Genomic DNA, 17,703 nt, shown 5'->3' with positions numbered 1-17,703 from the left:
CTGCCAATCAGTGCCCATTAGTGCTTCATCAACAGTTTTACTTATCAGTGCTGCCTATCGGTGACCATCAGTGCAGCCGATTAGTGAAGAAGAACAATTACCAAAATTTTATAACAAAATGTAAAAAAATGTTTTGTTTGTTTTTTCATTATTTTTTTGATTAAATACCACCAAAAGAAAGCTCTATTTGTGTGAAAAAAATGATAAAAATTTCATATGGGTAACGCGCTGCATGACCGCGCAATTGTCATTCAGATTGTGAGAGCGCTGAAAGGTGAAAATTGGCCTGGGCAGGAAGGGGGTATAAGTGCTCAGTATGCAAGTGGTTAAATCTCTCAAATTTTGCAAAAACTTTGGGGAAATGCAAACTAGCTATTTCGCTCATAATTAACCCTGAATCGTTCACTTTAGTCACTGCCCCAGGGGAACTTAATATCTACTGTCCCTACCGCAATCCTGCAGACAGCATATAGTCAATGTACTTGAAAACCAGCTAAATCAATCAGCATGTGTTTGGATTGTGGGATCAGAGAATCCATAATGGACCAACACACGCCAATTTAGCAAGCATGCTCTATTATAACTGCGTTCTACGTGGGAAATAAACTGCATCCCCACAGTGCTATCTGCTAAGCCACCCAGTTGCAAGGAACAATTCTAAAAAATAATAGTATTTTATATCTATTCTTTAAAGGACCGGAATAAAGGTTGATTGCAGTCTTCCTTTAGGCATTTAGCTCCTCAAGATCTCTTGCAAAGAGAAAATTGACCAAGCACAGTGTCTATCAAATGTGATGTGACATATCGGGAAATCTGGAGCTCTCAGTGACAGGTACATGCTATGAATTAGATATATATGACTTGAAAAGGCTGAGCGACCAGCGTGTCCTCCAGCTTTATGTCCGACAGTAGGTCAGGTAATAATAAAGTATAAATAAACACAAAAAAAATGGCATAGAGCCAACTGCAGGTTTCAAGTCCGTGGCTGTGTTTGTTGTATCATATTATGGTTTCTAAATTTCAGTCTGTGCATTAGCAACCAAAAATTTTTTAAAATATACCGAATGGAAAAAAGCACTGCAACCACTTTATAGTTGTGCTCATAAGTTTACATACCCTGGCAGAATTTGATTTCTTGGCCATTTTTCAGATAATATAAATGATAACACAAAAACTTTTCATTCACTCATGGTTAGTGTTTGGCTGAAGCCATTTATTATCAATCAACTGTGTTTACTCTTTTTAAGTCATAATGGCAACAGAAACTACCCAAATGACCCTGATCAAAAGTTTACATACCCCAGTTCCTAATACCGTGTATTGCCCCCTTTAACATCAATGACGGCTTGAAGTCTTTTATGGTATTTTTGGATGAGGGACTTTATCTTCTCAGATGGTAATGCTTCCCAAAAGCCTCCAGTTCCTGTAAATTCTTGGGCTGTCTTGCATGAACTGCACATTTGCGATCTCCCCAGAGTGGCTCAATGATACTGAGGTCAGGAGACTGAGATGGTCACTCCAGAACCTTCAGTTTATTCTGCTGTAGCCAATGACAGGTCACCTTGGCCTTGTGTTTTGGATCATTGGGGGTTATTTACTAAAGGCAAATCCACCTTGCACTACAAGTGCACTTTCAAGTGCAGTCGCTGAGGGGGACATGCAAGGAGAATAAAAAACAGCATTTTAGCTTGCACATGATTGGATGATAAAATCAGCAGAGCTTCCCCTGATTTCATATCTTCCCCTCAGATCTACAGCGACTGCACTTCCATGTGCACTTGTAGTGCAAAGTGGATTTGCCTTTCGTAAATAACCCCCATTGTCACGTTTGAATGTCCAAGTAAGTCCCCATGCGCAGCTTCCTGGTTGATGAATGCAAATGTTCCTCCAATATTTTTTGATAACATACTGCATTCATCTTGCCAACAATTTTGAAGAAATTTCTTGTGCCTTTTGTAGCTCACCCATCCCCAAAACATCAGCGATCCACCTCCGTATCTTTTATCATAGGTCTTGTTGACTCCTCTCCAAATGTAGCGTTTATGGTTGTGGCTAAAAAGCTCAATTTTGGTCTCATCACTCCAAATGACTTTGTGACAGAAGGTTTGAGGCTTGTCTCTGTGCTGTTTGGTGTATTGTAAGCGGGTTACTTTGTCGCATTTCTTCTGGCAAATCGACCATGCACATGCACCATGCAGTTGATTGATAATAAATGGCTTCAGCCAAACACTAACCATGAGTGAAAGAAATGTTTTTGTGTTATTCATAGTCTCTAAAAAATGGCCAAGAAATAATAAGTTCTGCCGGGGTATGTAAACCTCTGAGCACAACTGTAGGTTTAGATCACACAGCCTTCAGCTTTTATATGCTAGTCTGAAGACTAATAACTTGTACAGCAAACATTTGCAAAGCTTTGAACACATTTGTGTTTTTTTTTTTGTTTTGTTTTTTGTAGTCATGACCCAAATTTACTCCCACTCCCCCTCTATATCATGCCCCATCATCATTTGTTTTATCTTGTTCCTGTTGCGAATTGGCATAAGTATATCCCCAGAACTACATCTTCCAAAAGACCTTTTCCTACACACACTGTGTGGACAGGCTCTTGGGAGTCAAGGCAGCAGCCTTATTTTGCTGGGGAGCTAAATCAAATTAGTCATTGTATTTAGAAAGGGGTAGAGAAGGCAGGGGCAGGTAAAGCTCTGTAATCCAGCAGGCAGGGCTGAGATTGCATTCAGCAGAGGCAGATCACATTAGAAAGTTATAAGCTCAATGGATTTCTGGTAGGATCAACAGATATTTTTCTGTACTTGCAGATTTTTAATATAGACTATAGGGAAATGTGCATATTTTGCAGAGAGGTACTGCAGGTATACACTTCCAAGATCTGTGTTCAGAACACCCAGACGGGGATCATTGGTGTGTTAAAGTTAACTGGGCATGAGAGAAATTTAGAGGCCATCATCTATATTGGATTTTTTTTTTTCATTTTAAAGTGGTTGTAAATCCTTACATATACCCAGTGAAGTGACTGGCCCCAGGTAATACGCAGAGATATAACAAATCCTCCTACATAAGTTGTACCTGTTTATCTGCAGGGATCTCTCCTCTACAGCTGTTCAAAGTGCAGAATCTATTAAACTTGTCTGACAGTTCAGAAAACGGGGGTGGAGAGCTAAAATTACAGTCTGCAGAGCTCAGGGAGAACTCTGAGAGCTGATTGGAGGTGTAGGGCACCCCTTAAGGGCCGCAGATGAAATGGGATCCCCCACCCTTCACAGCCAGGCACACCGAAGATTCACAGACAGTCCAGAGTCCGAGATCAGTCCGTGACTTTGGTTTTGTTATTTATTGAGGGTCTTCAGGCACTGCCAACCTACCTGGCTGCAGCTGCCTCTTTCACTAGCCCTCCAGGCTAACTTCTCCCCACAGTCCCCCAGACTGACACTCACCAACCCACCCAGCTGACTCTCAAGAGATCTCCCTGCAGTGCTGACCTGCTTCCTCTGTCCTTTCTCCTTGCTCCGGTTTCTCCAGAAAGGGCTTCCTTGTGTGTTTTGGTAGGATCCTTCCAGCATCCGAGCCCCAGGCCCTAAGGACACCACCCCAGACTAAGGGGCACCCTCAAGCGTCACCGACAACCTCCTCAGCTCTCCATCTTTCACCCAATTGCCCCTGCTGGCATGACTCATGCCTCATTATGAATTGGCCTGTCCCTTGCTAGCCCTTCACTGGGGATTGGCTGAGGTCCTCATAAATATTCCAAGCAGCTCCTCCTAGCCTCCGCCCGCTATTTCCAGAACATTCTCTAATGTCCCAGAAAACAGGGGGAGGCAACAGAGAGGCTGCTAGGATGAGTCATCCAGACCTGACTCACTGAACCATGACCCAGATTCATAGCTCACTTAGCCCTGAGCTAAAATAAATTTTACCTACACTAACAATCTAAACTAACAACTAGCACACACTAGAGGGTGCTACAGACACCCCCTCTTCACACAGCACACAAGAACAGCTGGAAATTCCTCCCGTCACCATTTTTCTTTTAGTGTCAGGAAAACTTGTCTGAAGTGATTCATGCTGATAGCAGCGGAACCAGGCAGCAGACAGAAATGACACTTAGTGCACTTAATTGAAACAAGTACACACTATAGAGCAGTGGTCATCAACCCTGTCCTCAGGGCCCACTAACAGGCCAGGTTTGCAAGATAACTGAAATACATCACAGGTGATATGATTTGCTTCTCAGTGATTGCAGTATTCTAGTCTGCATCTCCCTAAGGTAATACATAAAACCTGGCATGTTAGTGGGCCCTGAGGACAGGGTTGATGACCACTGCTATAGAGGAATATGCTTTGTTCATATTTCATGTCTGAGGTTTACAACCAGCAGAAACACGCAAAGGTGGGTGGGAACACCCGAAACCTCTAGGTAGACAAGAACAGAGTTGGGAATTATGGTTTGGAAATCCTGCTGGTGGAACATCCTAGACATAATGAAGCCAGAGGTTTAATGCTAGCAGGTCAGCATATTAGCCATTCAACAAGTCTTTTCAGGAGGTGATCAGCCATAGCATCTCCCATATTTTTTTGACAATTTACTCTTCCCAGATAAAAGAAAGTTTCTTTGAGGCTGGCTGAATGCCTTCTAAATTCTTTATGTAAACGTGCTTTAGATTGCTGTTCGGAAGCTGAAGCTTGTGTGAGCTAGCCATTATACTGTGTCAGTCATATTAGAAGAGCAATGATAGCCATGTTTGTTTTTTTGGGGGGTCAGTTAAAAAAAGAAAATGGTAATCGCAATAGTTTCTAGTGGATCAATAAGCTGTTGTTTCTACAATGGTTAAAAAAAAAAAAAAAAAAGCTGCCTTACTTGACTCCCAATATACAGATATTTATATATCGTTTTATTGCGTGTGTGTGAAATGAATAGATGTGACCGGTTTAAATGGTCAATACTATTTTCAGATATTTTCCCTTTGTAATATGAATTCCTTCTTTTGTGTCTTGTAGCCTCTATGGACGACACATGCAGGCCAACCCGGAGCCCCCAAAGAAGAACAACGACAAATCCAAGAAGATCAGCCGCAAGCCCTTGGCAGCCAAGAATAAATAGATTTCTGATAGGTGCCATATTTTCATGGCCTGTCTGCATGTGCCTAATCATTTCTATTTATTTCCTTGAAAGGAAGAAACTGCCATTACTTTAGGCCATGAGAATTGACCTTGTTTGCCTTATATATATTGCGCTGTGGAAAAAGCATTATTAGCTATGCATCTATAACTGTTACACTTTTATATTTACATACATATTGTCAGGTATTAACCAAAAGGCTTGCCTTTAATTATACATTTCACAAACCTAATTTTGTGTATTTTTTTTCTGATGGTTTTACTGTATGTACTCGACCTTAATAGAACATTTTAACCAAAGCTATTGTATAGTGATAAATGAATCAATTTGTGAATCGGATTGCATTCGAAGATCTTTCCGATTTCTGAAGGATCATACAATTCATGAGTCATGATTTGTCTGAATTCGTTAATTGCTTCGATTCTCTGCAGGTCAGACAGATCTACTTGCAAGTGTTCAGTTGAATGAAAATGAGCTAATTTCTGGTTTGCGTAATTTGATAATCATTGTTAACTGCCGTTTTTACTTTTCTTTAGCAGCCTGGATACAATGGCAGTTATCAGCCCTTAGCTCAGGAAAGAGAACAGGCCATTTTCTATGGAAGCCTTACAACCTGACACTGGCCCGACATTTCTGCTCTGATGGGTAGAGAGTAATTAATTGAATAACAGGGAAAACTCGGTAATTCTTGTGGTGAGGCTACACAGGAATAGAACAGTTTAGGAGTGGAGATTCAATGTTTTACCAATTCTATTTCTTGGCTAGTTCTCTTTTGGCCCACTGCAATTTAAAAAATCTAGTTCTTCAGGCGTTTGAGTTTTTCTTTTTTTTTTTTTTTCCTCTGCCTGTAAACTCTCCCTTCATTTTGGCCTATGTTACCATGCACACTATAGGCATATTCAGGAGTTTAGCAGAGGGGGGGGGGTTACAGGCAGCAAAAAAAATCATCACTTGTGCATTCAGGAAAAGAGCTTTTGAGCATAAAAAAAAACTCTTTAACACGCATTAATGCTAGGCGCATTCCTGCGGTAATGCATTCTAATGGGCAGAATTCTGGCCAATCAACTGTATTTACACCAGACGCATGAACGTGCAATAATGCCCATGCAAAATGCTGCTTTTTTTCACGTTTTTGCTGCTGCTAAACTCCTGTGGGAGAAAAAAGTGTCAAGAACATACAGTGTGCTTAAGGCCTCAACATTTAACTCCAGCCTAACCTTTAAAGACATTACTTTGCTCACTTATGTATTCCTTAAGAAGTCACAAAATCATTCCTCAAGCCAGCTAGTGTTTTGTAGCCCCAAAGGTTCTGTAATAAGGAAAGTTAATATCTTGCATATGAAATCACAGATGTGATGAGTGTAGTATTGCCATTATGCTGAAGTGCTAAGGATTTCATGTGACCTGCTGTATCTGCCTTCAGTCTGCAGCAGCTGGAGATTGTAGAGAAGCAAGGAACTGAATTGGTCGTATGATCTCCTAATAAATACCACTTCAAATGGGTCATCTGACCATCAGGTGCCACTTGCCTTAAAAACATGGACCACGTGTCAAGTGAAATGAAGCTTATTATTCTAGCTTGTCAATTATGGGACCAAGATTTAAGTCTAGTGCACATGGGCCCAGTGTGTCACCTGGTTTGGCTTTGATGTCTGCCAGTGTGTATGAGCTGCTCCACATCCACTTCTGGGTTTAACACTGGGTGACACACATGGCTGGTTAGCAGATACAGGTGCTGTGTACTGTTGCATGCACTTACCTACAGGTAAGTGTGGCCATCTTGTATGCACCAACACACATCAGAGCGGAGTGATTTAGTGAACATCTTCAGAGACCCTTACTGGCTACATGTTCAGACCATTATAGGGCAGTTATAAGGCTAGATTCACACTTTTATAATCAAAAATGCATACATTTTTCTGTGCACTTTTGACATGTTTTTGAACACTTTCCATAACTTTCATTGCATTTTATGCTATCTTTTAGATGCACGTTCCAATATGTTTTGCAGTGTTTCATACTTACATGTTTGTAATTATTTTCATGCTCAGTAAAAACAAGAATGGCATCCATTGTAGCAGTGATGGTATTCATATACTTTGCATGGTACCCCTGGGGCCCTGAAACCTATGGAGCCCTCACTATGCAAATCTAGACCAGCTCCCATGGTCCTGAGTCTCATAATATTGCAAGAAATATTATTATATTACCAATATTACCCATGGCTCAGAGTCTGGTCCTGCCAATTCCCTTTACCTGCCTATTCATTCAACAGGTTTTGCATCTTAGAGTCCAAAAGGCAATCAGTAAAGGCTGAGAGTAAAGCAGGGTATAGACTGTTAGATTACTGCAAGCACTGATCTGTGTATACTGGTGGCTCCAGAATACAATAGCATGGCAGGGGAGATCTCTGCATCATACATCTATGTGTTGATGTGGGGTTCTGTCAGTATTTTTTTCGCTCAACCCACTAGTCGAATAAAAAAAGAAAAAAAGAGGATAAAGTACTATATGTTATATGAAATCAGACTGAGACAGAAGTACAGTTAAATCAAACTTGTTTAATAATAAAAGTAAATAGAACAAACGTAGTCAAAAACATAGCCAGAGTTCAGGAACCAGAACGGATAGTCAGACAAGCCAAACGTCAGGGAGCCGGAGATGAGCATAGTAAAACAGCAAGCAGGATCTGGAGCCAGAAGGGATGTCAGTCAAGCAAGTCTTTAACAGGAATGCAGGAGATAGTCTCTGTGTTGTTGACCAAGGCGAAGGCAGATATCCTCTGGGCTGGACGGCTTAAGTAGGCAGGACTGATGAGCAGGATATCATCAACGGCTGAGTAACTGTGGAGAGATAGGAGCTGGCAATTATCCGACAACTGAGTGGCCAGCTCAGAGAAGGAAGGGCTGAGCCCAGCCCTGACACCAAAACAATGTAAATTTGTTGATATTAGGGGATCTGAAGACTCATAGCACTACAAATTGTACTGTTCTCCAGAAGCTATCAGAGTCAAATTAAATGTGACAAGTTCTCTTTAAAAATCAGTTAAATCAGTGCTATGCAACAAACCTGTATGACCTGGACCTTCACATGAAAAGCATCCAATATATTTTCTCATTCGTTTTGTATCCATGGTACCAAAAAAAAAAAAAACTTCCTTCATGCTGTATGACTGTAAGATGTGTAGCCCAGGATGAGTTTTTGTGTTGGATATTCTTGTAAACTAATTGCTAAACATACCACAAAAAATAAAAAAATAAATATCCACCTTGATGTATAAACAGTTGTTGCCTTTTTAATGTATACATTGTCAGATGTATGTTATTACAATCATCCACACACAGAATTTACATGTGTGCAACCTGAGTTAATAGAGGTCACCCTGGGGAAGGATGGTGGAGGTCTGAAGAATGTGACTTGTTTTAGAATTAGGATGCTGCATTTATGTTCTGGTGCTAGAAATGAATTGAGAGATTCTAGAGAGGCAAAGAACTGAATGGGTCATGTGATCCCCCATCAAATGCCACTTGGAATGGGTCTTGTGATGTATCATCAGGTGCCACTTCATCCCAAAATATGGAAAATGTCTGTCAAGTAAATGTAATCTTCAAGCTTACCAATTATAGGGCCACAATTTAAAGCTCGGAAAAAATAAAGATTGTCACTTGGTGCCTAAAAAAGTGCCAGTCGCCAAACCATTCATTTCAACAAAAGTCTTTCTGTAAGGTATATGTGCATTTAACATATTTCAGGGATTTTATTTACCCACAAATGACTCCCTTGTGTAGACATCTAAAGGTCAAAAGACTTCTACTGGGCAACACCATCTTGGATGTGATGTCTGCAACTCTATCGAATCCAGAGCTGTTCCTTAGAGTGACACTCTTCGGTATTTCCCTTAGCTGCTCCCCTCTACAGCTACATATAAAGTTTTAAATATATAGATACTTATATGTGGGTAACTAAAACCACTGATCCCAGATTGAGCTCTCATTCACATCGGCATGATTTGACAGGTCAAATCACATAGCCGGCAATGGCACTGTTGCAAAGTCGGCGTCGCATCGATTTCCAAAAGTAGTTTCTGCACTACTTTTGGCAACTTCGGGGTGATTTCAATAGACATCTGTGCATGAACCCGCTTTCAAATTGCCCCCGAACTTGCACTGAAATGCGGGTTTGAAATCATGCTGATTTCAAACCTGCGTTCAGTGTGAACATACCCTCAAAGAAATTTTCACAGTGCTCCTCTTTCTAGTGAATCATTGGTCCTGTGGATGTGAAACCTTTCTTGTAACCAGGAAATACTTTCCATTTTCACAGATTTTGGGGCAACCAGTACGAAAAAGACACCAGCAAGCTTACTACACAAAATGAATGCCAGGATGACCATTAGTAGAATGAAGTGAAGTTGTGCCGGACCATGGACATTAAAGTATTTACATATTCTTAAAATGGTTGTAAAGGCAGAAGGTTTTTTATCTTAATGCATTCTATGCATTAAGATAAAAAACCTTCTGTGTGTAGCAGCCTCCTAATACCTGAGCCCCATCTAGATCCAGTGATGTTGCACGAGTGTCTCAGCTGCCTGGGACTCCCCTCCTCATTGGCTGAGAGAGCAGTGTGGTGCCATTGGCTCCCACTGCTGTCAATAAAAGCCATTCAGCCAACGAGAAGAGAGATGATGCCGGGCCGTGGCTCAGTGTCTGAACGGACACAGGGAGCTGCAGCTCAGCTTGGGTGCCCCCATTGCAAGCTGTGGGGGCACTCAACAGGAGGAAGGGGTGAGGAGCACCAAAGAGGGACCCGAGAAGAGGAGGATCGGGCTTCTCTGTGCAAAACCACTGCACAGAGCAGGTAAGTATAAAACGTTTGTTATTTTTAACTAAAAAAACAAGACTTTAGTATCATTTTAAGAAGCAGTAAAGGAGCTTTAAAAGAAGACCTCACTAACTTCTCTAGCTGTTTGTACTGTGAAGTTGTTAATCTTCAAAGATCGCAACAGAGACTCTAAAGTCAGGTTTATAACAGTTTACAAGTACCCAATGTTTGTTTATAATAAAAGGCTCTCAGGCTGTCAAAGTTCTGCTGTTATAGAAAATAGCTGAAATGTAAGTGCCTCTGCTGCGAATTTTAAAGATGAATTTCTCTACTTTCTATAGCTAGAGCGGTTGGTTTTCAGCTGCTGTTAAGTACCAAAGGAAGCACTGGGATCTCAGATATGACCATACAAAGAAGTAGAATAAAACACCAAAGTCCACTACTTTATTTGTAGTGTAAAATGTGTGTATTTGCAATGTGTTTTGGGGGTCAAGCATGTGCTAACCTTTCCCCATTCTGTATACATACACTTATGCCCTGTACACACAACCGGTTTTGCCATCGGAATGAACTCTGAAGGTTGTCAAGCTGTCTTGCATACACACGGTCACACCAAATTCCGACCGTCAAGAACGCGGTGACGTACAACGTCTCGTACTTGCTTCAGAGCATGTGTCATTTTTGGTGCGTCGGAACAGCATATAGACTATCGGTTTTCCTGATAGGAATGTGTTCCGTCGGAAAAATATAGAACATGTTCTCTATCGAAGTCCGTCTGAATTTTCGACATAAAAAGTCTATACACACGGTCGGAATATACGATGAAAAGCTCCCATTGGACTTTTTCTGTCGGAAATTCCGACGTGTGTACGGGGCATTAGTCCACAAGGCTGTTCCGTCTTTATTAATCTCTCCAGGCCCCCGATGGATTTTTTTGTTTTGACTCTCAATGTCCTTACTTCAACTTTTCATTTGGCAGTGGAAAGAAATTTCGAAGGAGAAGCCACTGGGTAGCGATGTGGGAACTGAAGTGCCACGTCCCAGTGTTGCTCAATGAAGGTTTTTTGGACTACAGTCCAAGGACTTTATGGGCACCACAACAACCTCTTATTTATAGAAATACAACCTTTATTGATGCTCAGTTAAAATCATAAAACATTAAAATATTTTATAAATAAGAGGTTGTTGTGGTGCCCATAATGTCCATGGACTGTGGTCCAAAAAACCTTACTTGTGTATATACACTATATTACCAAACGTATTGGAACTCCTGCCTCTACACACACATGAACTTTAATGACATCCTAGTCTTGGTCCATAGGGTTCAATATTGACTTGTCCCACCCTTCTGGGAAGGCTGTCCACAAGGTTTAGGAGTGTGTCTATGGGAATGTTTGACCATTCTTCCAGAAGCGCATTTGTGAGGTCAGGCACTGATGTGGACGAGAAGGCCATGCTCGCAGTCTCCTACAAGTGTTCTATCGGGTTGAGGTCAGGATTCTCTGCAGGCCAGTCAAGTTCCTCCACCCCAAACTCGCTCATTTATGTCTTTGTGTACCTTGCTTTGACTGTGAGCCAGGCCTTCTCGTCCACGTCAGTGCCTGACCTCACAAATGTGCTTCTGGAAGAATAGTCAAACATTCCCATAGACACACTCCTAAACCTTTGTGGATAGCCTTCCCAGAAAAGTTGAAGGTGTTATAGCTGCAAAGAGTGGGCAAAATCAATATTGAACCCTATGGACTAAGACTGGGATGCCATTAAATTTCAAGTTCGTGTAAAGGCAGATGTCCCAATACTTTTGGTAATATAGAGTATTTTTATTTAGCAGTACCTTTCCTCTTTGAAAGAACCAACAGAACAGGTAGTCTGGTTGCCCAATTGAATTAAAATTAAAAATATCATGTGCCCATAATTTTACCAATGTATTCCATTAACCTACCTTCAAATCCCACCTTTTCCCCTATGATCCTACCTGGGCTCTCTATTCCACATTTCACCATATGATCTTTGTACAGCACCAACCAACCTGTATAGTTTATCTGTTTTTCCCAGGCTGTGTACAAGATGGCATATGTGACACGTACCTGATTTAATGAGTGCAATAACTGCCGACACTACTAGAACATGAAGAAGCCATAAAAATAGCAACTGAGGTTGCATAACATTGCAATATCATCTGTGCCTGATGAGCTGTGTTTGCTATTAACCTGCCTGTATAAACCATAGGAACTAGATAAGTGCCCATACATGTAGTTTTATGTAATTATTTTAATGATACAACTTTTGTGGTCCCAAATTAATTAATACTCCTTAAGCTTAGGAATATTGTTTTGCTCGTTCAGAGCTGTTGTCCATGCCTTTATGTAAATAGACTTAGCAGGTCATTAGTTCCCCTATTATGTCCTTTTTAAGTTTTGAAGGCTGATCATGAAAACACAGTTCTTCCCACAGGGAACCATTGTATGTTATAGGTGTTCTGCAATACCAGTGTTTACCAGCAGGTGAGACTAGGAACCTATAGCACCAAGGCAATGTGTACAGCCGTTGCCAACGTTTTAAGAATGACACGAAGATTAATTTTCAGTCTGCTGCCTCAGTTTTTATGACCGCAATTTAAACATACTCCAGAATGTGATCAGATTAATTGCAAAGTCCCTCTTTGCCATGAAAATTAACTTAATCCCATAAAAAGCCTTTCAACTGCATTTGTGAAGAAGGCTTCAGGGTGCCCAAAATAAGTCCAGCAAGCGCCAGGAACATCTACAGTTGATTCAGCTGCAGGATTGGGGCACCATCAGTGCAGAGCTTGCTCAGGAATGGCAGCAGTGAGTGCATCTGCATGCACAGTGAGGAGAAGACTTTTGGAGGATGGCCTGGTGTCAAGATGGGCAGCAAAGAAGCCACTCTGATTAATCCCCTTTCCGATTGTTTGGGGCATCCGGAAAAAACCTTGTCCGGAGAAGAAAAGGTGAGCGTTACCATCAGTCCTGTGTCAAGCCAACAGTAAAGCATCCTGAAACCATTCATGTGTGGAGTTGCTTCTCAGCCAAGGACGTGGGCTCACTCACAATTTTGCCTAAGAACACAGCCATGAATAAAGAATGGTACAAAAACATCCTCTAAGAGCAACTTCTCCCAACCATCCAAGAACTGTTTGGAGACGAACAATGCCTTTTCCAGCATGATGGAGCACCTTTCCATAAGGCAAAGTGATAACTAAGTGGCTTGTGGGACAAAACATTTACATTTTGGGTCCACGACAAGGAAACTCCCCAGACTGCAATGATACCAGCTGATTGGAGAAAAGCCAATGTAGAACCAATATTTAAAAAGGGCCCAAAATACATCCCTGGGAATTACAGACCAGTTAGCCTAACATCAATAGTATGTAAACTCTTGGAGGGGATGATAAGGGACTATATAGAAGATTTAAGTAATGAAAACGGTATCATTAGCAGTAATTGGCATGGATTCATGAAGAATCGTTCTTGCCAAACCAATCTATTAACCTTCTATGAGGAGGTGAGTTGCCATCTAGATAAAGGAAGGCCCGTAGACGTGGTGTATCTGGATTTTGCAAAAGCATTTGACACAGTTCCCCATAAACATTTATTGTACAAAAAAAGGTCAGTTGGCATGGACCATAGGGTGAGGACATGGATTGAAAACTGGCTACAAGGGCAAGTTCAGAGGGTGGTGATAAATGGGGAGTACTCAGAATGGTCATGGGTGGGTAGTGGGGTCCCCCAGGGTTCTGTGCTGGGACCAATCCTGTTTAATTTGTTCATAAATGACCTGGAGGATGGGGTAAACAGTTCAATCTCTGTATATGCGGACGATACTAAGCAGGGCAATAACTTTGCAGGGTGTGGAAACCTTGCAAAAAGATCTGAACAAATTAATGGGGTGGGCAACTACATGGCAAATGAGGTTCAATGTAGAAAAATGTCAAATAATGCATTTGGGTGGCAAAAATATGAATGCAATCTATACACTGGGGGGAGAACCTCTGGGGGAATCTAGGATGGAAAAGGACCTGGGGTTCCTAGTAGATTATAGGCTCAGCCATGGCATTCAATGCCAAGCTGCTGCTAACAAAGCAAACAGAATATTGGCATGCATTAAAAAGGAGATCAACTCCAGAGATAAAACGATAATTCCCCCGCTCTACAAGGCTCTGATCCGGCCGCACCTGGAGTATGCTGTCCAGTTCTGGGCACCAGTCCTCAGGAAGGATGTACTGGAAATGGAGCGAGTACAAAGAAGGGCAAAAAAGCTAATAAAGGGTCTGGAGGATCTTAGTTATGAGGAAAGGTTGCGAGCACTGAACTTATTCTCTCTGGAGAAGAGACACTTGAGAGGGGATATGATTTTAATATACAAATACCGTACTGGTGACCCCACAATAGGGATAAAACTTTTTCACAGAAGGGAGTTTAACAAGACTCGTGGCCACTCATTAAAATTTGAAGAAAAGAGGTTTAACCTTAAACTACGTAGAGGGTTCTTTACTGTTAGAGCGGCAAGGATGTGGAATTCCCTTCCACAGGTGGTGGTCTCAGCGGGGGGCATCGATAATTTCAAGAAACTATTAGATAAGCACCTGAATGACCGCAACATACAGGGATATACAATGTAATACTGACATATAATCACACACATAGGTTGAACTTGATGAGCTTGTGTCTGGAAGTGGCTTCAAAAATTCTTCAGAACATCAGCTGCACTATTTCGAAAACCCCCAAAAATTTGATTTTGCTCCCTTAAAACCAAGGCAATGATTTCATCCCTTGCATGTGTGAATATCTCACTGCTTTTCTAGGAAGTGTGCAGTGAATGTGACATTACGTTTCAGGTATCACCAGCACCATCTGGGTTTGATGACGAGACCCTTACTTCTTTGATGAACAAATTAATGGGGGGCTTCCCGGATGTATGGCCAATCAGGTAAAGCATCAGTAGAATTTCAGCCATTTCCTGCTGACCTGGCCAAAATTCGATCCGTGGGTGGCCCTATCAGTACTACCCAGCTTAGCAAACATCAATCTGAAGGTCAAAGGAGCCAAGCAGCCAATCAACTGCAGTCACATGAAGGAGAGAGGTAGAGAGCCAGCAACTCGGATGGAGGAATCTGTTCGATATGTATCAGTCAGCCCACGTGACCAACATAAGGCTTTGCAATGAAGTATACTAAAACTATACAGTTTTGATTTACTAAAACTGGATAGTGCAAAAATTGGCGCAGCTCTGCACAGAAACCAATCAGCGTCCAGGTTTTTTTTTTTTTTTTTTTTTGTCAAAGCTGTACAAGATTTTCCACTCTCCAATTTTAGTAAATTAACCCCACTATATATAACTCACTTGGAGAGGATTTTTAGTCAACCCCTAAGAATTAAGTAAATTAAATATTAAGGACCAGACCACATGGCAGTACCAGAATTTCCTAGTTTCCAAAATTGTATGTAAACTCTTAACAATGAACTTCTATTGTTTGCTCCCTTTTGGTCTGTTAAATATATCATTGAAAGTAGTTTGTTATATTGTTTGAGAAGTGCAAAAAAAAATACTTGTTGATCCTGCCAAAAAATGAGTGCTATCCTGCAGTATTATGTCAAACAATGCTTGAGGGAGTTTGCTGGAACTCCATAGCCTCCCTCCTTTGTTCATATTATGAAGATGAGGGATTGGGGGAATTGTGCTTTAGTAAAGCAATATTAAATGTTTTTTTTTTTTTTTAAATAACAAACATGTTATACTTACCTGCTCTGTGCAGCAGTTTTGCACAGAGTAGCCCCGATCCTCCTCTTCTCGTGTCCCCTGCTGGCGCTCTTGGCCCTCCTGCTGAGTGCCCCCAGAGCAAGCAGCTTGCAATGGGGGCACCCAAACAGGCTCACTCCCGTGCTGCGGCTCTGCGTGTCCATTCACAGGCCCCCACCACCTCTCTCTCCTGAGTGGCTCAATGGCTCCCGCTGCTGTCTCGGCCAATGAGGAGGCAGAGTCCCCCAGGAGCCGAGGCTCTCATGTACATTGCTGGATTGAGATGGGGCTCAGGTAAGTATTAGGGGATGCGCCACAGAGAAGGTTTTTCACCTTCATGCTTAGAATGCATGAAGGTAAAAAACCTTGATCCTTTAGAATCACTTTAACCACTTGAACTGCAGAAGATTCAACACCAATCCCCCACCCCCCCCTCCATGACCAGGACATTTTTTTGTGATACGGCACGGCAAAATTTTAACTGAAAACTGCGTGGTCGTGCGACGCTGTACCCAAATACATTTTGTGTCCTTTTTTTCCACAAAAATAGCTTTCTTTTGGTGGTATTTGACCATCTCTGCGTTATGTATTTTTTGCACTATAAACAAAAAAGGACCGACAATATTTTTTACTTTCTACTATAAAACATAGCCAATAAAAAAAATCTAATTTCTTTATCAATTTAAGCCAGTACGTATTCTGCTACATTTTTTTGGGGAAAAAATCCCAATAAGTATATATTGATTGGTTTAACTACATTATAGCGTCTACAAACTATGGGATATTTCTATTTTTTTTTTTTACTAGTAATGGCAGCGATCAGCGACTTATAGTGGGACTGCGATATTTCAGCAGACATTCTGACACTGACACTTTTGACACTTTGTGGGAACCAGTGACACTAATACAGTGCTAAAAATATGCACTGTCACTACTAATGACACTGGCTGGGAAGGGGTTAACTGTGTGCCTAACCAGTGTTTATGTGAACTGTGTGAGGTGCTTTTACTAGGGGAAGAGATGGAATTTATTCCCTGTTTTGCAGCGACACAAAACTTCATCCCTTCCCCCCTGTCAGAATGGCGATCTGCCTTATTTAAGTTCTGTGTCTCTGCCTGATGATTAGCAGGTCCCGGTGGACATCAAGTACCCGGCATCCGCCGATCGGCTTCCACTGTGCATGCATGTCCCTACCCAGAAGTACGGGATCATGTGTGTATATATACCTGATCCGCACACATCTGCCGTTCTGTAGCCGTAAAACTTGTATAGGGTGGACGGCAAGCAGTTAAAGTAGTAGAACTGTAGACAAAACTTTTTTGCCATTTTGGATAGATTAAGGGAGGGTTATAACCTCTGTCAGATTTTTTTTATTGCCATCCATGTACTATTGAGACTGACCTTCACTTCCTGTCCCATAGTCAAAACAGGAAGTGAGAGGAAATCCCTCCAAATTAAGGGAATCCCTTGGGGCCCCTAGGTCATCACAACTAGTGTCCCCATTGGAAGATTTCCCCTCTAATGCCCCGTACACACGGTCGGATTTTCCGATGGAAAATGTCCGATCAGAGCGTGTTGTCGGAAATTCTGACCGTGTGTGGGCTCCATCGGACATTTTCCATCAGATTTTCCGACACACAAAGTTTGAGAGCAGGAGATAAAATTTTCCGACAACAAAATCCGTTGTCGGAATATCCGATCGTGTGTATACAAATCCGACGGACAAAGTGCCACGCATGCTCAGAATAAATAAAGAGATGAGAGCTATTGGCCACTGCCCCGTTTATAGTCCCGACGTACGTGTTTTACGTCACCGCGTTCAGAACGATCGGATTTTCCGACAACTTTGTGTGACCGTGTGTATGCAAGACAAGTTTGAGCCAACATCCGTCGGAAAACAATCCTAGGATTTTGTTGTCGGAATGTCCGAACAAAGTCCGACCGTGTGTACGGGGCATATTACTTTTCTGAGTACAACCTTTGTTGTT

General features: G+C 41.7%; 1 protein-coding gene across 1 annotated transcript in view; it reads left to right on the top strand.

Moving 5' to 3' along the window:
- The window catches only part of RSU1 (Ras suppressor protein 1), a 246,767-nt gene extending 238,352 nt beyond the window's left edge, over positions 1-8,415 (top strand). The window contains exon 9 of the mRNA XM_073629711.1: positions 5,014-8,415. Within this exon, the coding sequence (XP_073485812.1) occupies positions 5,014-5,116 (103 nt within the window). The 3' untranslated portion in view covers positions 5,117-8,415. The remainder of the gene's footprint in view (positions 1-5,013) is intronic.
- The last annotated feature ends 9,288 nt before the right edge of the window (positions 8,416-17,703 follow it).

This window comes from Aquarana catesbeiana, linkage group LG05, assembly GCF_042186555.1.
Source record: "Aquarana catesbeiana isolate 2022-GZ linkage group LG05, ASM4218655v1, whole genome shotgun sequence".
NCBI lineage: Eukaryota > Metazoa > Chordata > Amphibia > Anura > Ranidae > Aquarana > Aquarana catesbeiana.
This window is presented reverse-complemented; position numbering and strand designations above follow the sequence as displayed.